This window comes from Rhea pennata, chromosome 3 (assembly GCF_028389875.1).
Source record: "Rhea pennata isolate bPtePen1 chromosome 3, bPtePen1.pri, whole genome shotgun sequence".
NCBI classification, from domain to species: Eukaryota; Metazoa; Chordata; class Aves; order Rheiformes; family Rheidae; genus Rhea; species Rhea pennata.
Window position 1 is genome coordinate 60939116 of NC_084665.1, and position 24256 is coordinate 60963371.

At 39.9% G+C, this 24256-nt stretch overlaps 1 protein-coding gene across 1 annotated transcript in view; it reads left to right on the forward strand.

The window, feature by feature from the left end:
- The window catches only part of ARID1B (AT-rich interaction domain 1B), a 338300-nt gene that overhangs the window by 176195 nt on the left and 137849 nt on the right, over positions 1 to 24256 (forward strand). The window contains 1 exon segment of the mRNA XM_062572412.1: positions 9665 to 9706. Within this exon segment, the coding sequence (XP_062428396.1) occupies positions 9665 to 9706 (42 nt within the window).

Sequence of the window (24256 nt, forward strand, 5' to 3'; positions counted from 1 at the left end):
TTAATTGTTACTCACCTCTCTTCCAATCTGTTCTGATCTTTTTTCTATTGAAAATGAGAAGTGTCATTTTTGCGTTAACCAGTTCTTCTCAAAATCACTTTTTAAAAAAGTTCTGATACATCAGTCCCACAACAGAAGGTGGAGTGGGAAAGCATAGCTATAATAAAGGATCAGTTTCTTCTCCTGAGTCAGGATTAGGTCGTGAGTGAATAGAACCCTGTGTGAGCTAGAAAAAATTAATAGGAAATTAAGCTTTATATAGGGTAGGTCCTCTGGTGAGCAATCTTGCCGTGGTGTGACTTGTTGTTTATTCATGTTTTTACTCTCAAAAAAAGGGCAAGACTCTGCAATTGTGCTAAATTATAAAAAGGTGCTTTCTTATGTTCTCCTAGACAACCTAGCTGAATCTCAAAAACAAGTTACCCATTCCATGACAAGTAAGAATAAAGAATGCAATCTACAATTGGAATAGGTTGGGAGACGCAGTAAAGGGTTTGAAGTTAAAGCCATGTTTCTTAAACTGAGAGTGCTCTCTACATTGTGTGCCTCCTCACCTGAAAACCTTTTTTAACCCACATACCCCAAATGATGTTTAAGGTGCAGGAAGCTTTTTCTCCTGAGCACAATAGGAATAGGTTGAATCTTTTGAAAACAGTTTCTGTTTTTCCGAACACGTTTTCTTTTTCAGCATAGATAATTAACGCCTTCTTCACAGTACTTGCTGCCCTTGATACATCTGTTACCTTTGACAGATCCTTTCTGTTTGCCACCTCTTCCTAACAGGCTTCCAGTATTTTCAGCACAAAATACCTTAGCATCTTTGATGTTGGTTGTATGATGGCTCAATTAAATAAGAAAGCTGCTGACAGAATGGTTAGAGTTGAAATGTAAAGCTTTTTTTTCCGTGAAGATTTTGTCCTTGGTCACTTACCTTCACTTTTCGCTGCAAGTTGTTTGATTGCTTTTAGGTAAAATTGTTAAGTAGTTTAAGACGTGGAGTTTTAGCTAGGACTTTATTTCACTTTTACAGGTTACTTGTTTGGTAACATAGAGAGGTAGGAAAGAGGGAGCAGGGACTACACTGCAATTCCAGCTTTGGAAAACAAAAGCCCACCCTGCTGGTGAGGGTGGCTTTAAAACATCCCTTTCTGGATTATTTAAAAACATGGCGCTGTGTCTGTTTGTTATGTTACCACCCCCGAGCCGCTGGTGGAGGACATCTGGCATTTAAGCAAACTGACCGGACTTTATCTGCAAAGGGTTATTAGGCCGTGTTCACGGGCCCCGCTGAGTTTCCTGGGTTGTGGGAGTGGAAACCCCAGTGGGATGGACTCGGTCAGTGGAGGGGCTACAGTGTTTTAAGCCTTCTGGGCATTGTCTGGAGCAGTGTCTCTCTGCAGCCCAAACCTGCAGTCATGCACAAGGGTGGCTGCTGTAAGAGCCCCTTGGCAGTGGACTGAAGGAGGTGAGGTTTACAATTCACTGTTTGGGGAGTGCAGTATTACAATGAAATACAGTATTGAACAAGAGAAGTGAGGCATGCTAATGGATTAGAAAAGGTGCAGGCACAAAATACCTAAGAAAAGGCTGTTTAATATTTCTAGTAATTTTTGCTGTTTATGTCACACAGTATGATGGCAATTTTTTCAGGATTTCCCAAATTTTAAAATGTTTGAGGATGAAAGGTTTGAATTTTGTATTTATGATATATACTGCTCTTTTCTTACGGAAAATTAAATAGTAACTACCCCTAGATTTCAGTCTCAGTATTACAATCATTTTGATCTCTACCTTGTCAAACAAATAAACATCAGAAGGTGATTTTCAGTGTAGTTACACTGTTTCATGCAGTGTTCTAGTGTGAAAGAACTGATTGTAAGCTACATATATATGAAAAATAGCATATGACAGACCTGTATCTTACCACACTGTTCAACACAAAATACAAAAGAATTTGAGCTGTGAATACATGTTTTACAGGAAGAAAACAGTGTTCATGTACATGTGTTTGTGTGCATATATATCTTTCATATTTCATCTTCCAATGACAACAGCAGATGAACATGTTAATTGTTGAGTAATCCACTATATGCACTCACTGCTGATTAAAGTTTGTGGTAACTAGGGAGGAGTAAATTATCTCCGAACTGTAAGGGATGAGAGCATACTCACAGCTAGTTTGTGCGCTGCATGTTCTTACAGTAGTCTGCTATAGGAACTTGCAAGTGTGCACTATCAGATCTGTACGCAATCTCAAATGTCAGTTTATCCCAACTTTGTAATGGTTGTTTCCTGGTGCTGATCCAAATATGTCTGTGTCTGTCTGTCTTTTTGAGGTTACAGGAATTGTCCATTGCCAGGTAACCCACAAATTTTTATTCTCTCCTGGCTTGCTTCTAATATTCTAATACAATTCTGAGGCAACATACCATCTCCTGCTAGGTTGATGGTTATCTCTTTTAGTTAGCTAATATCTAGAGTCTAATTTTTTACTTCTTAGGGATTGGCCTTGTTCCCAGGATTTTGCAAAATATTTGCAATGGGAGACTAAAACAGCAGGCTAGTCAATATCATGTCCAAAAGTATATATTAGGCACAGTGTTAAAGATACGAATTTTTTTTTTCTCTTTTCTTTTTTTTTTTCTTTTCTGGTAAATAAGCTTCCTGAAAAGCATTGGCATTTAAAAAACGTGGCTTCAAGAATGTGAGCAGGACAGATATGTTCCACTAGACAGCTTCTAAGAACATGAGGCATCATTGTGTTTTATCTCCAATACTGGCTGACCAAGTAGAGAGCTGCTACAGGGAGCTGTGTCCTTGAGCTTCTGTGTTGTCTGTACATGCTAATAAGGAGAATGAGGAGAATTAATAAGCAAGTTTGAGATGCAGCAGCTTCTTGAAAGTCTTTTCAAACCTTTTTAACATGAAATGGCACACAAAGTTATTCTGTCATTTAAGAAGACATCATTTCATTATTTACTGTAATAATTTTGGATTGAAACAGTTTTGGCTGCAAAAATCAGAACACTTGATTCTTACTGTTGTTAGACCTTGTGAGCAAAGAGATAAATGACTGGTATGACAAAACAAAATGAATTAAAGTACTAGTCTATGGAAAAGTGGATGCCAAGTTTAATAAAGAATTGTCCTGAACAGGGTCATGTTGTATCCAGTCAAACTATTAAAAAAAAAAAAAAAAAAAAAAAAGGCATTTACTTAACCAAAAGGCCTTGACTAAGTAGTCCCAGTGGAATCTTTGTATGGAGAGTGAGGAAATCTCGGCTGATCTCTTCTTAATTCATGAGATTTATGCTGTGCGGCTGTCATGCCTTCCTTTCAGACAGATTCAGGGTTACAACAGAGGTGTGTCTTTGGTATATTTGTTCAAAGATTGCCCAGGGAAGGTGCCCAGCACTCCCTTGCTACAACCCTGAAACCTGCCTTGAAGTACATGCATGATAACCATTAAAAATAAACAAAACTGGTGGGAATGAACAAAAAAAAAAAAAAAAAAAAAAAAAAAAGGAAAAAAAGGGAGAGGGGGAGGAAGGGTTGTCTCAATTACCAAAGTGTATTCATACAGCTTTGCATACATTAAAAGCTGTGTACGCCCTCAGTAAGTCCTTGATGTATTGCCAGAAACTAGTGTGGGTCATGTAGGTTTGTCCCTGCACCAATGAGAAGAAAGAGAACCATATTTTACAGTTGTTGAATCCTAAATTACTTTAAAAGGAAGCCAGAGTAGATACTACAGCTAGCTAGGCTGGATTTCGTAAAGATCTGGGTCACTATAGCAATATTCGTCTTTGGAAGTAAGAAACTTCTTAAGGATTTTGAAAATAAAGCACTGGATTTACTTCCTGTCACCTTTGTTTAAAAAAGATGAGTTCAGAACTGCTGGTGTACATGTGTGTATGGGGGGAATGGATTGATGGAAAAATCTTAAAAGCTGAAAATCTATACTAGAAAAGGATTATGAGCTTGTATCTGCACTGAGCCCTACAGCACTATGTGTTCCAAGGCATGTAGACTATTTTCTGTGTCCCACTCAGCAAGGTTATTGTGTGGAAGTACTAGTTGGAGTCATATTTACTGAGCTTTGTATCCAAGCTAGTGAGTCCCATTTATAGGCTGTTGGGACTACAGAGCTTTTCCCCTCCATCTCACCTACCATGAAGTCCTGTGTAAGGCAGAGGACAAGTGTGGGTAGAAGAACAAATAATCTGATTATAGACTGACTGATTTGGTACAGTTTGTCATATCACAGTTCAGCAAGAAGTGCACCCCAACAGTGAGAAGATGATTTGACAGTAATTCAGAGGAGAACGTGTATTTTCTCATCCTTTTCCAATTTTGTTTTTGTGGGGAATAGAGAGACCTTTCTGATTTGATTGATCTTTACAGTAGAGTAAAAACCAAAGTATTACAATATGCAATTATCATGTACATTTGTTTTATTTTGCGCATGCTTTAGAAGTGCCAGAAGCATGCTTTTTCTGTAAGTAGGCACTTGGCAAAAAACTCTGTAGATTAGCAGAGAAGCTTTGTGCTATAATTCTTCAGCAAATGCAGTTGAGTATAAAGTCTGCAGCCAATGGGGCAAGTGTAGTCCACAGAATTCTCATGTGTCACCCATAGGAACAGTAATGACCAAAAACGTAGTAATGTTTTGTCTTGATCAGAGGCGTTTCAGCGTGCTGCATTTCTTGCCAGGGTAGCCATAACCCTATCACCTGCCAATTGCTTGTTGTGACTCCGTTAGATAAACTCTGAAGAGCTCAGACCGAGGTCTGAAAGCAGCATTAAGCATGTGTTGTTTTGGGAGGTTTTGCCTGGGTAGTTAAATGTAGATCAATGATTCTTTTCAGCACTAGTGTTAACAGGAGATTATATGGAATGCACATACATTGGAAATGGTTATTGCTTATTTTTGGCTTCCAGAAAGAAGATACAGAGGGGCTCTGTGACCCAGGTCTTTTGTAGAGTTAGTTATTTTGTCCTTGATAACTTTGCTACCTCATATTCTGTTGTTTGGATAGCAGTCTGAGTATTAAGTGCAGTTGTAATTTTTTGTTAACAGTATGCCACTTCCTTTGGCTCTTGCTCAGTTTCAGCTAATCCTATTTCAAACAAACTCTTGATGAGACAAAAAAGAGTTGGACTGAATTGAGGAATGAATCAGTGCCGAGTATGGCTATGGGGATGACCAAATTATAGTAGTTCTTTGTGTCATCTAATCATTAGGTAGTAAAATTCTGTTCCAGAAAGGTATTCAGCATTGCTCTTCAAGATTTGCGTCTATGTTACATCTGCCTTTCTTTCTGAGAGGGAAGTAAAAATGACTCGCTTGGTGCATGATTTACTGCAAGTCTTCTGTTTGTGATGCAGTATTATTCCTAGAACTGGGGGCTATGTGAATCCTTTATTTAAAAGCAAATGAAAACACTGAGTAAGTGTTTTCCTCTGTTAAAAAAAAAAAAAAAAAAAAAAAAAGGATAGAGAGACAGGGGAGAGAGACTGACTTAAGGGCTACTCCCCAGCCTATTTCAGGGCACTGCATACATTATTCAGCAGGGATCCTGCAGGGTAGCGAGTGAGTTAATGAATATTTTCCATCTTGTAATTGAATTAAAAAATGAAACCATTGTTCTACTATGACATTCTTGAATACCACCTGAACGGTAGCTGCCCATATTGGCCTGTTTTAGAGCCTGTTGTGCTAGTGGGAGATGGGAACTTCACCCTGTCACATGCTGGGAATAGCCGACAGGACTTCTTGGCGCGGTCATGGTCCGAGCCTGGTGGCTGCACTTAAACCAGTTCCCTGGCTGCCAGCCAGTCTCTGGAATGCCTCAGGAGGAGGTAGTTGGGAGCAGGAGGTTATAAGGTTATGATAAATTACCCTGGCAGGAGAGGTATGGTCCAGCAGTTGGGTACTACAGCTTAGACCAGTAATCATGCGATGTAGTTGATCTGCGATGTATCACTAATAAACACGCTCTAGATTATGACCTGGTCATTCCCTGGCACTGCTTACACAGCATTCTAGCCCCAGAAGTACAGGATATCGAAGTGTGGTATTAAAAGCAAAAAGGCTGTATGACTCTTCAGATAAACTGGAAAAGGCACCAATGAATAGTACTTACAAGTTGCTTTTATCTATAGATAAAATATGGGACAGGTAGGCCCATTTGAGTATATGAATATACTGTGAGGAACGAAAAGTAGACTGAAGTGGAGATGGAGGGGGACACTGAGCAGAGATTCAGTGCAGTGTCTGGGGAAAAGCTACTGTATACACATGAATTAAAGAGTTGTTCATTTACAAACCAAGTCTGTTTTTTTAATGGTGCACTGAATTTTTCACTGTAAAAGAAACTCCCCCCCCCAAGAAAATATATTCACATCTGTACAATCAGAACAGACAACTAAAATAGGAAATTATTAACTGCCACAAATAAGTATGTTATGAGACATTCTTAATTTATCTGTGTTGAAGCAATAATGAATCTCTAGTACACTTTTTGCCTATTGGACATAAAGTGATGTATTTTGGTGAGAATTAAGAGAAAAATTATGCTTGCCTGGTTCTTAAGCATACAAAATTTGCTCTTCCATGCTGAGGGATGTGGGTGCTGATTGAAGTACCCTTTCATTTCCACTAGAGGGGGGTCTTCTCAGGCTAGGTTGTAATTTGTATGTGTTGGGGGGGGGTGTGTTTGTTGTTTTCCGTTTTGATTTTTTAACTCAGCCTGAGGAAAACCTCGTGTTGTCCCATATCTTGTTGCGCTACTTTATGCTGTGTATCTTACAGTGTCAGCAGTTACTTGTTTCTGGCTGATTTTAACTGCATTTCATACAAAGAGGTGGAAAGCAAACATGAATGGACCAATACAGTGGTACAGTAGTAAATGCAGTGGTATCAAAGAATACAAACAGTGTCTTATTGCACCATCCTCATCATGAAGACAAGTATTTTGTCACAGAAGTGGTGTGATCGCTCTTGGAAAAACAGAAGTGGTGTTATCAGGTCTGTTCAATATTTTTTTTATTAGAACTATCATCTACACTAATAGCTACACACTGAGCCATTTTATTGTCTGTGTGAGCCTTACATTTCTACATGTAAAAGAAAATACTTCTGTTTGTAAAAGAGAATAAGAATATGCTGCATCATCCTTTTCTCTCTCTCTCTCTCTCTTTTTTTTTTTTTTTTTTTTTACTGTTTGAGGTCATAATTAGTTGTTCTTGGTTTCTCAGTGAAAAGGAGAACTGAGTTTTGCAAAAGAGCTGGCGTTAGTGCCATCTTCTTGCGTATACTGAAACATCTTTTTCCACTGGCAGAGTGGGAGCTGCCTAGGCGTGACAGGTGTGTTGCTAATCCCACGTCATTATACAGCAAAGGCTCCAGAATGGTGCAGGGGCTTCTCTACAGGTGGAGCCAGACCACGCAGAGCTTGGCCTGGCCTGTGCTGGGTTCCTACAGCTGGGAGGAGGAGGAGGAGGAAGGGAAGGGAGCATGAAGCAGCCCCCAGGGGGCACCTCAGCCCTGCTGGAACCGTGGGAGCAGAGGAGGAAGGGGCAACAGAATAGCATAGGGCAGTGAGGAGCCTGCAGCCCCGCTGGGGGCACAGAGGGACCCAGCGACATGGAGAAGACCACCAGGCTTTCCTGATGAATCTCAACTACAAAAAGTTTAGAAATCATGGCAGAGTAATACATATTGAAGGGCTTGGAGGTAATAACTAAGGTTTATGAACAACATAATCCCGTGCTGATAAAACTGAGTTAGTTTCAAACCAGCTTGCTCACGTTTTGGAACGTGGGTAGCTGTGGTAGCAGGGTGTTATGCCAAAGCAATTAGCTGAGTGGAAATGGATGTTTGCAATGTGGATGGGTACCACATTAACCCTAGCTGGTCTTCTAATATGGGAATTACTTTTTTCAGAAGCTACTCAAGTATATGACTAGAGCACTGTACTGTGACATAGTGTTATTTCCAGTCCAGCTTCTGATCATTCTCTTTTTGGCCTTGGGCAAGTCACTTAACCCCTCTGTCTGTTTCTTCATCTGTAAAATATATTATGGATATTTATCAGTCTCACCAGGACTGATTGTTTAATATTTATACAGTGCCTAAAGGATTAGAAGCTTAATATAAGTAGCTAATACATATCACTTCAGATTGATTTTTATTTACTCAGATTTTTTTCCTACCTCCTATTGAATGAGAATTTTGTAGCCTCTTGGTGCCATTCCTGAGCATCTGGACAGGTCACAATTGGGTAACATGAGGTTCATTTTCTCCTTTTATTCTTAGTTCCTATAAATCCTTTATCTTCCCTCCCTTTTTCTTCCTCCTTTTTTAATTTAGAGATGAAGAGATACCATATGTTGCTAGATCACGGCATAAATATATTTAAGTGCTGCCATCATTGTTAGTTTATCAGCCTTTCCATTATAAACCCTCTTGTTCAGGGGTTTATAATTCTGGCAGTATAATGTGCTTCAGGCTGAAACTTGACATTCATTTTTTTTCCCTTGATTTGCTTTAAATCCTTCACTCTTCTTAAGTTAAACTGGAGATTAGATGTATTAGTTATAGTTATACTAGTTACATAAATTATAATGCAGCAGTAGGCATTTAAAATAGGATGTAAATCAGAAGTAGAGAATTTCTTACTTGTTAAACTATGAGCCCGGGAGTAGAAGTCTGGGCTGTTTTTCTTGAATGTGTCCCTGTCTTGATACATGATTACTCGGAGATTAGTTAACCTTTCTCTGCCTTGCTCTTCTGTTTATTGGGATGATGATGTTTTCTAATTCACTGGACTATTGGGAAGCTTAATTAATTAGAAATCATAAATGCACTGAGATTCTCAGGTGAAAGGTGCAGAAGTGTGAAGTATTTTTAAGGAGACTAATGAAAAATCAGTGCGCCTGCTTTTCTGTTGTCATTGTCCCAGATTAGTGCATATCAACTCTGAGCTGTAAGATGTGTGGCAACCAGTACGGGATTTGATTTGGAGCGCCACTAGATCACTTAACAGCTTGCTCTTCTCAAGTTTTCAAACATTCACTGTATCTCGCAGCCTGGTAGCCTCAGTGTTTGCCTGGGGAGTTTGTCTTCTCTGAATTCCACGATTCTGAATGAATTCACTTTGCTCAAGCCAGGGCAGGAGTCTGTAAGAGAGGCCTTGTGCTGCCGAGTTTCCAGTTACTGCTGTTCCACTTCGTGCTGATGCAGGAGTGTTCAGCCTAGTGGGCAGAAGAAAACAGGAGGGGAAAAGCTTGGGTTATTTTTGTCTTTTTAGCAAAGAGTTGTCTCGGCTGGTGATTCTGGTTGTTCTCTGGCAGCTTTTCATTGTAGCCAGGACTCCATATGGAAAATAAGGTTCCAGCTCTTGGGCAGTAAGTTTTGGGAAACTGAAAGATGTTCCTCATGTAGTTTAGGTTGAGAGACCTTGTCTGTGTCTTAAAGATGCTTTCTGAGTTTCTCTTGAGGATTTCTGTTGTTGGCTGTTAGTTCAGCATGTCAGCATATGCCTAGGCTTTCCTAAGGTTGATCCAGACTAGTGTTCTTTGCCTGGACTGTGGTGCTGTGCTCAGGAGAGGCTGTTGGTAGTGGCTAAATTTGAAATGATCTTTCTCCTTATAATTTCAGGTTGAAGTCTTGGCCTCGGAGGATGCTACATTTGGACACAAGGTGTGTAGTTTGATGCAATTTTGTTACCAAGGTCCCATAGTTTTTGATAACTGGATGTGATGTCACAGCAGAAGGTAATTTTCAGCCTGAGAAGCAAGGCTCCTGTGACGTATATCCACCAATTCAGAGATTTTTTTCTTGTGTGTGGTAGTCTGAAAATGGCACCTAGGCTGTTTCAGTTGTGCTATTTAGTATAAATTATTTAAGCAAATTTTAGTTAGGGAAACTCAGGTGGAAAGGTGGAAGTTCAGCTTTCTAGTGACTTCAAAGATTGGAGTTGCCTGAGTGTTGGATTTGTTCGTGTTCCACAGATCTGCAGCTCAAAAATCTTAGTCGTTATCTGCTTTGCAATCTGTTGAGTAAGCCACTTTGTTTATGATCCTTTTTCACAATACATCTCAAGTAGAAAGTAATATGCTAAACAGCTGCATCACCCAGTGTTCAACTGTAGATCAACGTATGGCGTAACAGTATACATGTTTGAGAGATCACGGTAGACCTACTCTGCAAAACGAACGGAATGTATCCTGATTACTGCTTGACTTTCTTCGGCCTATGAACCTTGAGATGTTGACCATGGATTTTAATTGAGCACTAATAGCAGATGATTTTAGGCAAGGCAGATTGTGTGTAGGCTAGATCTAGTTAGCTGAGAAAAGAGAGTGGATAGGGGAGGGGAAGAAGGAGATTGTAGGAACAGTAGACTGAATCATGACAACGAAGAATTTCCTCCTGCTGAAAGCCCACATGCAGTGATACCACTGCAGGTGAAAAAGTAGCAGTGTTATTACTACCAAGGTGAAAAAAAAAATCAAGAAAAGATTTTGTAAGTTCTCCAAGTTTATATAGAACACCATCAAAAAAAATTAACCTACAAAAAGAAAGATCTTTAGAAGCACCTAAATATTCGTGATGCTAGAACTTACAATTGTGCCCTCATTGTATGTTGTGATACCTGATAGTGATTTAAATAAATTATTAAAAAATAAACAGCTACTCCAGTATTATTCTAAGTATTTAACATATGGTAGTCTGCAGTATTTTCCATTTTTTATTTAATACCTGGCATGTATACAGAATATTTACTGAATATTTAATAAACCTGGAGGGTCAGCTCTTGTGAACTCATCTCCATAATCCTTCAGACTAACTGGGTAAACAGAAATATTACTGAAGATTATTGTAGCCAGTAGCTCTAACACTGTGAAGAAGGCTTCTTACTGTTTTTTGTGGCTAAACTTGCAAGTTGTTTTTTTTGTCTTATGGTCATCTTGATGGGCATCGTTTGAAATGCCACCAAAAGTTTTAAGAATTTTGATTTACTAAGAGTCAGATATTAGAAAACTGAATATGTATTATTGCCAGCTCCATCATCATCAGCCAGAGACCCAAGCAACATTTCTATAAGATTCAACATTAGAACCAACAGGTTCTTTTTACACTCCTAAAAAATAGTCTTACCGTATAATAGAATATCTATATTTAGGAATGTCATGTACTTTTTATCTGTCAAGAGAAAAAGACCAAAAGAAAGTTTCATCCCAAATTTATTAAACCCAGAATTTGTTAGATATCTCTTTAGACTTTCTGTAAAAGTGTTTTATTTCCCCCTCCCCCTTAAAAATGCTTTCTCTGTTGCCTGTCTCAAAGACAAATAAATGCTATTCTTTCAGTGTTATATTAACAAATCAGCTGGTATACCCATGAAGAATACATATAAACACAATGTTTGAAAAGAAAACTGATTTTCATTTCATATCTAAAGTAAAAATCTTTCTTAAAATAGGAAAATTAGTCTGCATGGCAAATACCAGATTATAGCAATGTGAAGCTTAGAGTTCGTACACTGTAATGCTGGTCTTGGTAGCAATTTCCTTCTAGGTCTAAGAAGCTCTTGAGGTACTGTTTACAATATTGAGTATAGCATATGCCTCAGCTTGTAACATGGTTTAGTCCCCTGCACATAAGCTAGCCTAAGTTGCTGCGGAGAGTGGCTTTTCTTATGACTGTATCCATTCCACCTGTCCTTGGACATTTATCAGCTAGTCCTACAGCTGTTGACAGGCTGTGTTTCCTGCAGCTACTGCAGTACTGTTTTTTTAAAAAAGAGCGTTTCTGGGATGCTGAAAGAGCCTGTAATGTTATCCTTTTGTTTTAAATCCTCCATGTTTTCAGTCTCGTGGTGAATACCCATCCTGGCAGTGAGTGGGTCTGTTAGCCTGGAAAGTGAGCTGAGTGAGACAGCTGAACACGGTTCCATTTCACCGTAGTTGTCGCCCACAAAGAGAAGATCTGGACGTTTTGTCTGTCCTTTGAATTACTTGGGTCGTTGATGATAAACATTGGGTCAGCTACACAGTCCTTTGAATGTGAAATCTGCATATGGATTTGGACAAAACAATTTTTAAGTTAGAAAATAAAAACCAAAGCTACTGTTTCATATTGTCCCTCCCCACCCCAGCCCCCGGAAAAAACGGGAAGGGTTAATTGAACTTTAAGGTTTTCCAGGTCTCATCTTTAATCCTTAGGCTGAGAACAGGTACAGATTGCATACCCTTAGTAACAGTTCTTCGAAGTCTTTCTTCCACACCACTTTTTTAATAAGAAAGCAAAGGTAGAATGTAAGGCATTTATTGGAGTAAAAATGCCATTTTTAATATGAACATTACTGTTACTCTCTATTTTGTGTGTACGTGAGACCAGTACTTTTCAATGATTCTGTAAAATGTAAGCAGTTTTTCAGTCAAATTTAAATAAATGTTGTTGTCTGATAAGTATGAAGATATATACATATTAACAGTGTTACATCCAAGCCTTCCTTTTGGCTGAACAGTAGGAAAACAAAACATTCAGCTTTCTGTGCTGCTAATTTTATAGAAAGGGAAAGCTATTAGTGTGCCGTAACAGCATTTTTGAAGATTGTACAAGTAGTATTCAATTAAGTTTATAGGTGCACATGTATGTCATGTTTTTTCTTAAAAAAAAGGAAAGCTAAAATCAGCTTTTGACCTATCTAAATGCTGGAATCAGCATTTAGAATGATTGTGACACGTGCACAGGTATGTATGGAGAGATGTAAGGAGAACTATAGCAACAAATCATAAACAGCTGATAGGTGACCTGGGACAGACTTAACAGTTCCGCATGGTTCATTCAGATTCTGCTGAGTATAAAGTTATCTATATAAATAAGTTTCTCTCAAAACATAGTTGCCAAGAGACTAACGCAAAGTGAGAGTGGTTAGATGCGGTGGTATCTACGCGAGCCTGCAGTCAACACGAAACAATGTATTTAAGAGTTGGAAACTCCTTCAGTCACATTAATCTTATTAAAACCTAATGGTGACATGTAAAATACTAACAATACCAATTTAATTTGTGTTGATTTTGGCTGGAATAGGAAGATACATTTTAGCAGGTGGGGACAGTGCGCCCAGATGGGAGAGAAAATAAGGGGGGATATAAATATGTAAAAAAAAGAAAAGAAAAGGAGGGGAAGAGCGGTGAGGTACACAAAGCAGAAATAAAAGGTAAAAAGGTTTAACTATTTCAAATGGGGTTGATTTTAACACCAAGGCAGTGAACAAATAAAAATAACCGTGTCTGAGTTTTTTAAATCCTCCTAAGGGATTTAGATGCTCAATTTCCATTAGAACGCTTTAATCCCTTAGGTAGAATTGAAAATCTTAGTCTGAAAGGTTCGTTATTATATAAAGATTTAACCCACATTTTATTGTTGTTTGAGCCTCGTATTGGCATCAGTTGGAATTACGGTGTAGAAAGCAGTAAGTTAACCCAGGCAGGTTAAAAATGGTATTTGGCCCTATCTAGAGAATGAGAATGAGAGACTTTTTTTTCCCCTTTTTTTTTAATATTTGTGCTCAGTTTACTCTCCTTTTCTTTCCCTCCCTGTCCCTGAGGCTTTTGCTGTCAGCAGGTACCTGACCCAAATAATCTAGGGTAGGGGAGGTTTCGTTCAGTTAGCAAGGGTGAGCCCAGCTCGCCCACGTGCTTCAACCTGCACGCGGGCGCGTAAAGCGCCGTCAGCGCCGTTTGCCGAGGCAGCCCGCCTACCCCAGCTAGCGCCGAGGTGCCGCGATCCCGGCTCAGGGCCGCGTTAATAGAAATAAGCTGGTTAACGGCAGCCCGGCAGCTACACGTCGGAAGGCTCACAACTTTGTGCAAGAGGAAAAGAGCCGCTTGCGTTCCCCCCCCCGCCCCGGCGGGGACCCCCCGGGCGCCCGGCTCCCTCCCTCGGCCGGGAGCGTTAATCCGGCCATTGTGCGTCCTTCTAAGCTGTGTTGTGTTGTAATTGGCTTAATCACGACTGTTATGTTGCTTCCCGCACGTTCAGATTGTAATTCGACGTATGGAAATAAACGGCAACTGGATTAGTGATTTGCAGGTGTCAGTTGAGAAAAGGGGGCAGGGTAGAGGAAGCCTTTCCTGTTCTGCAAGCGGGGCACGCGCTGCCCTCCGCGCCGCCCGTTCGTCCCCGGGACCGGCCCGCCGCGGTCGAGGGCGCGCAGCCATCCTCCCGACGGACGCGCTCGCAAAGGCGGTGATCGTGCGTTTCCCGCGGAGAAGGCAAAACGCGGGAGAAAACGTTCCTCTCCGATCCAGAAATCAGCATAACGGAGAGACGCAGTCCTGTTAAAGCAATGTAATGAGGGTGACATTTCCGATGTGGCTGCGCCAGCGCAGCGGTGCTTTAGGCAGTGTTCGTGGAACGAGCCATATTTTTGTGTTGTGACACAGCATGAAGCGATGACCTCGTCTCTGTGATTTAGTAACTCTGGAAGTTGTTGAGAGATTCTGTTCCTCACTCCTTTTAAATGGGCACTGTTGGTATGCATTTTTTAGTGTTCTTTCTCTGACATAGAATATCCAGTTTTAAAATTCAAGTGTGCTGAGAACTGAAATCTTTTTCTCTTCCCAAACAGGCTGCTTTTACTCCAGTTTATTAAAATTCTTTCCCCTTCCTCCAGCTTGCAAATGCTGCTTTACTGCGACACTCAGCACATCACTCTGCGTATTCTGTAGCCCGCTTATTTTCACAGTCCCAGATACAAGTTCAAATCCCAAGGGGAAATTCGGCTGCACAGTGTAGCTACGTGTCCACTTCCTGGTCTGAAGCGTAGGACACCAAGGAGAATATTTTTGGTGGCTGCTTGTGAATTGTGACTGTGCAATCTAGAAGGAAGCCGCTGTTCCAGTGATAACCATGATACGGAAGCCTTGAGCTACGAGATGGAGTAGGGATGCCATTTGAGAAAATTGTGAAAATGTGTTCTCCAGAGATTTTTTTTTATTTGCTAAATTTTTTTGAAATTTGTGTTGGATTGATTGACACAAAATAGTATTTATTTTTTTGAAAAGAAGGAGTAAAGAAACTATTGAGGGAGAAGCAAAAGTAGGCATTAAAAATTGTTTCCTTTTAATGCATGCCTTGTTTAAGAGAGCCTTCTTTTGTTGAAGACTCTAAGCAGCCGCTGCTTCTGCCATCTACTGGTTGCTAATAAAAGTTGCATCTTCAAAGCCAAATGAAATTGTTTTAAAGCCAATTAATCCTTTTTAGAAGAGGATGTTTTCAAGTGTCTGAATTATCTCTGTCTTGATATGTTGACACTTAGAGTGTCTATGTGTGTGTTCAGCATATAGGAAAATATAGAGAAATGAGTCCTCATTTACATCCGTCTGTGCACTGTTGTTTTATGTAGAGATCTGGGGGTTGCAAATAATTTTTTTGGATTTGTTTCAGCTTAGAAAGAATAGATATTCATATTAGCCTCCAGTAACTTCTGTTTCTCTATTTAGTATGGAATTAGGATTATGCTTTTTCTCAGGTTTTTGTTTGTTTGTTTTCTGTATGGAGTTGTTTTATCAGAGGTGTTCAGAGATGACTAAAAGGATTTTGCAACCTTCTTAAAGAAATATTTGGGTCATTTTTAGAGCTGTGTTTTAAGATTGCTGAAGTCCTCTGAGTGCAGTCTGTGCTGTTTTTGAAGAGTAAAGAAGCAGGCTATAAGGTGCTTTTTTGATAGTCTCTGAAGGGGTAGAGACCCCTGACAGATGGGCCAAAGTGTTTCAAAATAGTTGCAAGTAAGTAAGTAGCAGTAACTTCAACACATTTTTGCCTGACCTATAGGTGTTACTTCTATGTTGTTCACACACAAAACAAAGCCAATTGTGATCATGTTTTAGAACTTTTAACTAAGTAACCAACAGTTTTTAATTTTTGGTAAGTTTAGTTGCAATAAATACTTCTGTGGATTTTGGGGGGGAGTTCATTTCATAGAAACTGAGAGGCACACCAACAGACTCAAAGCTGTAAGTTCCTCCATCTGTTGTGCAGCCTTAACTGTGGTGCACCTCACCCTGGCTGCTGAGGGCTGCGGAGGATCCTATCTAGCTGTCTGGAGTATGGAAGATGAAATCAGAACAAGAGTGTGGTATCCTCTCAGCATCCATTCCAAACAGCACCAGCCTGCTCTAGCACCTCACTCCCCACAGATCTTTCCCTCTTCCAGTGCATGATACATAGAGGAGTTTCAAGCTGTGTTGCAGGATGGAGAAGAGCAAGAGCTTCCTCAAGGTCCCAGGAACTCATCATGTAGTGGAGGTGGATCTGTACCATTCTGAGGCAATTTCATGTGAAGAGGAAAAGATAAAATGATACACAGAACAGGAAAAAAGTCCTATGTTAGCTGAAAACCCCTAAATGCAGGAATGTCAGTATATGCAGGGTGAATAACATAGTAACAGTTGGTTCTTTTCTCCTTATGCTCTGTAGCCCAAAGCCAGTGATGCTGTTAACTTGCACATGCTCCTGTAGCTCAGTCTCAGGAAGGACAAAGTAAGACTAGACTTTAAGAAGGGCCTGCCATCTGCTGCGATGTCCTGTGAGTGAGCATGCAGTATATCAGACAGAATATGCCATCTTTCCTGGACAGTGTAATGGCTCTGCCCTGGGTAGAGTTCTTGCCAGTGAGCAAAAATAGTGATAAATACATGTTTAATGCACCTTTTCAATGTGAAGCATCTTGTGATGCTTGCAGAACAAGTACTGGTGGCCTTGGGGTTGGACTTAGGCAGTCTGCATGTGTAAGTGGTAACACGTTTATTTTTAAAAAGCTCTGCACACTGTGTGGAAAGTCAGTGTAGGCAAAGCTGGTGAACATCATGACTGTCTCAGCATCTTCTGAAACTGCTGTTGTGTGATTTGCCCAGTGCCTCAAAACCAGTTGGCATTAGCACTAAAAAATCTTAAACTGCTAGCTTTCTTCCTGCATCCCTTCTTCATGAACATACATAAACATGATAAACAGCCTTCATCTCCAATACTGCCTGGTTTGTTTGTATTTTCAAGATGAGGATGGGACCACATTTTGTTTTTTGATACAAGTCTGCAGCTGCCACTAACTTCTTGAGATTATCAGAGGTTAGAAATCAGTGTACAGTTTTCAGGAGCTGATGTGTGTGTTATGCACAACAGTTGTTTAGTTCCTGCTAAAGTGACATCTGTAAGAAAGGAGGCTTGGGAAATATTTTTGCTTTTCTGATTGATCTGGATCCTTCTTCCTTCAGTTATTTCTACTGCGTTACTGTGCTGTTTTAAGTTGCCACTTTGTTGAAATTAACTGCTGTAACCTTTAACCACCCAGCACTAATGGCAGCAGCAGCAGCAGCTCGTGCTTCCCGTGCTGCTTTGTCAGCGTGCTTCCGCCCAGGCTTGGAGAGACGCTTTCGGATGTGCAAAGGGAGTTTAGCCCTTAAGCTCTGTAGAAATGCCACAAAAGTACAAAGTTTGGTACTGCTTTTGCGATGGGAACATGCATCAACGCGAGGATTAGACTGAACCCGCTGTTTCACATCAGGCACTACAATGCAGTGATATAAATTACCAACAATAGTACTAATTCTCTTAGTCTTTCTTTTGTTATTCTATACATTTTTACTTTAATTATTCTGTAGGTTTTAAATTCAATTCAGTGTTGTGTTATTAGTTGTTTCTAGCTGATCTCCAGTCCGTTCAAATGTAACCAAGATGTTTATGAACCTGTCGGTCATTTACAGTTGTGTGTGGCCTGTTTGATTTATACTGCTGTTTTCAACTTTCAGGGAATATCAGATTTACAGAGAACTCATTTGACAATCAGAACACAATGTTTGCTTGTAAATACCTGCAACTTTAAAAGAAATGCTCAGGCAGGTGGTCTCTTTGTTTGGGAGTGGGAAGAGGGCAGAACAGAGTCTTTGCAAATAGTTTGCTGTTCTTTCTTGATTGGGAGAGCAGGTCAGACCAGATTTCTTTTTCTTCTGTAAATTCTCCCCGATTGCGTAACTGGTACAACCAGAACTGCTCCCTGCAGCGATGAACCCCACCTTGTTTCAGGAAGCACGTTCCCATTAATGGTGTGACTTAACAACAACAGCAGCAGCAAAGAAACCACAACTTTTATTATTCTTGTACTCCTGTTCATTTGTTTGCTTTTTTGTGTATAGTATCGTTTTTTTTTCTCTTTTCTTTTAACAGCACCAAACGGATATACTCGGGGGTATAGAAAATTCAGTTTTGTGCCATGTGGCTGCTTGCACCAATTGCACAGTCAGCTTGTTAGAGCTAATGCTAGGTTTGAAGAATATAGAAAATGCAAAGAGCAATGTTAGAAAGTTGTTGAGTAGACAGATGGGATTTCGGATTTCATCTCCCTTTTTTCCTGAGACAAGGTCAGGTGTATCATGCTTCAGAACTGTGCGTGGCTTGTAAAAGTACTGTTGACGTGTCATCATGGATTTCAAAGAGGAAGAAACAATGGAATAATGCAAAATCTTGTTTTTTACTGAAAGCACATTTCTGTTACAAAAACAACATTTTGTAACTCTGAAGCTTCAAATATTCTGCTGTTTATTTTTTTTTTTTTAGGAGATTCTTCTTGTGAGGCAAGGTTTCCTAGTGAATCAGGATTTTGATGGATAATTTTATTGGATTAGAATGGCAGTGGGTCCTGTTATTTTTTAGGGTCATTTCTTTGATTTACTTGGTGAACAGTTAATTACACTGGATTTCAATAATATATTTTGCTTTATCTTTTTTATAGGAAGACTTAAGATTACAGGATGGTTTTGACATAGTTTCCATATTGTTGCAATGTTTAAAGTTGTCTGAGATTCTATGCTTTGTAAGCAATGGTGATACATTTCTCTTGTAATAATATTTATATGTCTTTTGTGATTTTACCAGAGAATCCTTAATACTACCTGAAATAGAAAGTAGACAGATTTACAGTCTCTTTAGTAAGACTTGCCTTAACATTTGAGTCTGAAGCAAGATAAGCGTTGCTTGTACAGTTCAATTTCACAAGACTGTCTCTTCTCACTCCTCCTGATGACTTCTTTTTCCCCCCTCCTTTATTGAGATCTATCTGAATCTTCCCAAGCTGCCTGAGAAAATTCCTCGTGGTATTATGCCTTGGTGTCAGAACAGATGTACTGATTACCTTGTAAATTTAATTGTTGTGCAAGGGCTGTGCAGGAATACCTGTATCTTAGAAACGCTTGTGAGAAGGACAGAGTTAGAATCCACACAATTTAAAAATTAGTAAATGCATGTTGAGAAATGTAGGAAATTTAGGAAAGAAAGTGAATCATGTGGAACTGGCTTTTGTAGCATCTAAATGTCACTGTGACACATACTGTATGACTGCATGCAAAAGCTTTACTGTAATATAGATATGAGTGTTCATACGCATATTAACTTTTAGGTTTGAAGCTGTGACGTGTGCAGAATGCCTCCAAGGTCAAAGTTGTTAAGCTGGCCCAAAGAGTATTGAGGAAGGAATTAGGTTAGCTAAAGCTTTTTTTATTTTTTCAATAAACTCCTTTTTATCAATAGTGTTGTGGAGATGGATCTTGAAAAAGAAATTTGGGGATGCTGGGCCTAGAAACGGCATGAAGATAGAAAAGAGAAAAGGAAATCAAGCAGGACTGGAAATGCAAATGTTGGAGATAATCACGATACTCTTAAGATCCTGCATGTTGCTTGGCTTAGTTACACTGAGGTTTGAAAGTGAGAAGTAAAAGTTCAAACTTGATACAGAAAGCAAGGGAAAACTACTGGAGCACATTAAAAAATGCAAGCTGACCTGGATATGCTGTTGAATGGCGCCATGTGGTGAGCAGCTTTGTATGGCAGACTGCAGTGTCTTGTTGACCAGAATAAAGCTTAAAAAGCTGCAAATATTGCACTAGTTACAAATCCAAGGAGACGGTGTAAGAATAGTGCCATTCCATTGTATTTTGTATTAAGAAAAATGATGCTATTAGATATTTTCACTGTGAAAACAGCTATTGACTTCTGTTAAACGTATGCCGCATGTTTAAAAAAAATACTAAAATTACTTTTGGAGGATGACTAAAGTACATGTCCCGTAGCCACATGTGTGTCTACTTTCTGATCTATCCAAACTACATATATGCAGAATCCTGGAAGATGTAAGAAAAATTGATGTTATGTTAGGAGTTAGCTGATTGGAGCTAGAATTACAATTCTTTCTTTCTGGAATATAATGATAGTCAATATGGGAAAGGGTTGCAGAATCAGGCCATTAATTTTACTTTACTTCTAACTTCAAATTAACTTTGGAGAATTATTTTAAGAGATGTCAAAGTAACAGAAAATGTTAATATGATATTATTTTTCAGATAATGGATATTAAAATAGCTCTTAGCTGCTCTTTGAAATTTGGTGGAAACTCACTCATTTTGGTATTGAGATAGTTTCAGCTTGAAATGATTATCTATTCGTAAATATCAAAAAAAATGTTGAGAAAATGTTGACCTTCCTCTTATCCCTGTCCCCCCTTGCACCTCCCTGAGCCTCCACTGGAACGATACTATAGTTGGGGAGCTATGTGTTTTGATACGAGCTGAAGACTGCTTTTGGTTTAAAGTGATTTTTTTTCCTACAGCTGTAAGTTGTAAAGTGTTTTCAGTTGGTACAGTAATAATAAAAAAGGCTTGCATGTACCTGTGATGCATTTGATTCCTCCCTGCAGTGACTCATTGTGGATCTCTCTTGCAGCTAAGTACTTGTTCCTTGTGATCAGAGGAAAATGCTACACTCCTTCTGCTTCGTGCCTATTAAATTCAAGTTTCTACTGTAGGCAGCATTACATAGCTCTCTTGGAGAATTAAAGGAGAAAAAAATCAAGAACAGCAACTGAAGTGAAAATATAAAAAGCTGCTTTGTTCACCCTCAGCCCTACTGTTGATTTTAAATATATTTCTGTTTTATTGCTTTCCTCTTCCAAATATACAAATTTTTCCTTCCTTCCCATCCAGAGCACCCATCTTTTGATACTGTCTTGAAATTAATGAATGTAATAGCAATTGCTGTTTTCTCTCCAGCAGAACCTAAATGATGGATACCATTTTTCTAAATCTCACTAAGCATAATGTATAATTCATTTATCCAGAGTCAGTATTTTGAGATGAAGAAGGGATTGTTTTCTCCATTTTGTTACCTTTTTTTTCTCCCTACTTTTTCATTTCCTTAGGGAAAGGTCTAGAGAACAAAGTGTCCATGTTCTTGAAATAGAAATAGAATGTTCCATTCATAATTTAGTGATCTATTTCTGTTTGGCAAAGTTAAGCACATGCTTAACTTGAGGTCTGTGATTAAATCTCACTGACTGCAGTAGGACTTAAATGCTTTGCAAAACTGTCTCTTTTATTCCCATCTCACCGTCGCACCATTCCTTCTGTCTGGTTGCTCCCTTTTTTTTTTTTTTTTTTTTTTTTTCATTTTCTTTCCCTCCTCTGCCGTGCCGTGCAAGTTGACTATGCTTAGTGTCAGCAGTTTATGTTCTGCATGTTTAATGAAGGCCCTGGCTCAGCTCAGCATAGCCCTTCCCCTTACGCTAACAGAATTTTGATAAATGAGATTTTCTCATGTGGAAAGCTGAGAATGGGCTTTGATGGGAAAAGGCAGGGCATGAAATCAGCAGGTGTCAAGGTGTGCAAATTATGGCCGTTTTAAAAACAAAATGAAGAACTTGTTACAACTAACTGTCTTCAAAACATGTATCTTCCCGTAAAACACACAAATACATTTTACAATGTCCTAGCAAAGGAAAAGTAAATTTGTTAAGTAGGAATTAAAATTGACACGTTTCTTCCTTTCTATTTGCTCCTTATTCCCTTCCCGCCACCACCTACCACCTTTATAGCCAAAACATGCTGTACAAGCAATTGGTTTACAGTAATCGTTGTTGGATTTAGCACGTGGAAATATATTTCAATTGTATTTTATATCCTGTGTTGCTTTAAACTATGAGACATTCTCTATTTCATGCCCACTCAAATTATTGATTGCCATGGAATAGGAGAGGGAACTACTTAAACAGATGGAAAGAAACTGCCAGCAAATACTGCTAGAAACCTTTTAGCTATGGTAGATGTGTAGTCCTCCTTCCTTTTCCAATTCCATTTTCATTTTCCTGATACTGTGTACTCCCCCCTCCCCTTGTTCTTTCGGTCATTCTCCATGCAGATTTAGCTTGTTCAGTGACTGATCTCCTATTTAGAATATATTGCTGTGTAATTTGGAAAAATCTTTTAGCATGCTTGCATGTGCCAGTGAGGTATTGGATTGTTCACATAACACAGAACTCTTCACCAGAGATTATAATCTGACACGAATGATTGAAGGCCAGAAATGGATACGGCAGCCCTAAAATTGGAGCTATTTTATTACCTTATGTAATGTTTCATAAAAGTTTCTGCAGCTGTGGTGGATTAGAAATGAATTGTTTTTACTGGAGAGATGAAGAGAAAGGACAGTTGGTATGGTTATAATAATTAATAAATAACACAGTTAATTACTGTGTTGGCTCTCCAGTGTGTTCAGAGAGGAATTTAAATCAATTTCTGCTTGCTTCTAAGAAAACACTCGAAGATGTATTTGTACACACACGTGCACATGTGCACGCATACACACACACACACCCCTATGTATACAAATATATATACTGCGTAGACATACGGATACAAACAATTTTTTGTGTATGGTTGAATTTCTTAGATATCTGTACTTAGTTATTTAGTTTCTTTACTTTTTTGGCTAGATTTTTGAATGGATTGAAAGCAGGGATAGTTGTAGATCTAGTCATTTTTCCAAAAGTTGGTTCAAATCGTGGCTGTGCACTAGATCTTTCCATAAAGTGTACAAAGAGTTTCTCTGGATTTCCAGCTCCCCTTCATCCCTCTCAGCCCTTCTTTCAGCCCTGCTCCTGATGGGGCTGCTCCACAGCAGAGAGAAGCACAGGACTGTGTGTGATCCTCCACTGACATGTTCTGCGTCAGATTTAGACCCTGTGTACAAATTTTCTCTTGCAGGTTTATTTTTTTTTCTTTTTTATTAAGGTACAATTAGTAATAAAACATCTGTTGTAATTTGTCTCATCCCAAGTTTGTATTTGAAAAACTTACCACTTCTTGGTTTTTCCCTTTAAGTGTTTTGCTGTGAGATGACTGAAGTTGCACAGGCAGTGGGTTCCAGCAGTAACTTTAGACCTAGGCCACATTGTGCTTTTGCCTCTTATTTTACAGCATGACTTGTAATACAGCTCGTTAAAATCCTGCGGTGCAGTCCCTTGGCTCAGCCCTCCCGTGCTTACAGAAGGCATTTACAGGCTGCCTAGGAGGCCTTGGTGGTAGGGCGGAGAGCAGGCGGAGCTCTTTCCTACTCCGCCCTGCTGTCCGAAAAGCCTGCTGCGTGGTGTCCCCTGCGGCCTTTTGGACCGCGGGGCGAGAGCAGCACCGGGTGCAGCCGGCGTGCCTTCCCTTACGCAGGGTGCTGCTCCGGGTTGGAGGGGCTGCCGAGGCCTCGGCACGGCTCCAGCCCGCCGCTGCAGAGCTCGGGTGCTTGGTAGCGCCTCCTGCGCCTCAGTGGGTCCGGTTCTGTGCCAGAACAGCGGTCGCAAGTTGGAAGCTGAATTACAGGGAAACAAAGTAGCATGAATACTATATAACAATATACCTATGTGTACACATACACATTATAACGTAGGGCTAGTTGATGTTTTTTTGGCCTCTGTGGGTGTGCATGTGGTTGGTTTGTAAATGACTTCTTATTCCACGACTACTCCTGTAAGCTTTACCAGGCAGTCGATGTTATTCGAAGTTAACTAGTGGATTTTTAGAGTTCACTCCTGACTCCTTTTTCTCACAGTGAGCGATAGTTGCACCGAAAATCTTTGACTGACCTCCTCGCACAACTGAGTTGCCGCCCACGAGCTGAGTAAGGACAGTAGTGCGGGCCAGCTGCCTGCCCGTGCGTCGGCGCCCCAGCCGCCCAGGGGGCCTCTCCTCCCCCAAGTGAGTGTTGCCAGAATTTTACCACTCCACAGATTTGATTTCAGCGGGACTGAGCTCGCACTTCAGTACGCGCTTACATCCGTGCTCGCCAGGAAGCAGGGTGCCCTCGACTGTCTGGACGGTGCTCGTAATGTTTGGGGGCTACTTGAAAGAGGTTACACATAGTTAATGT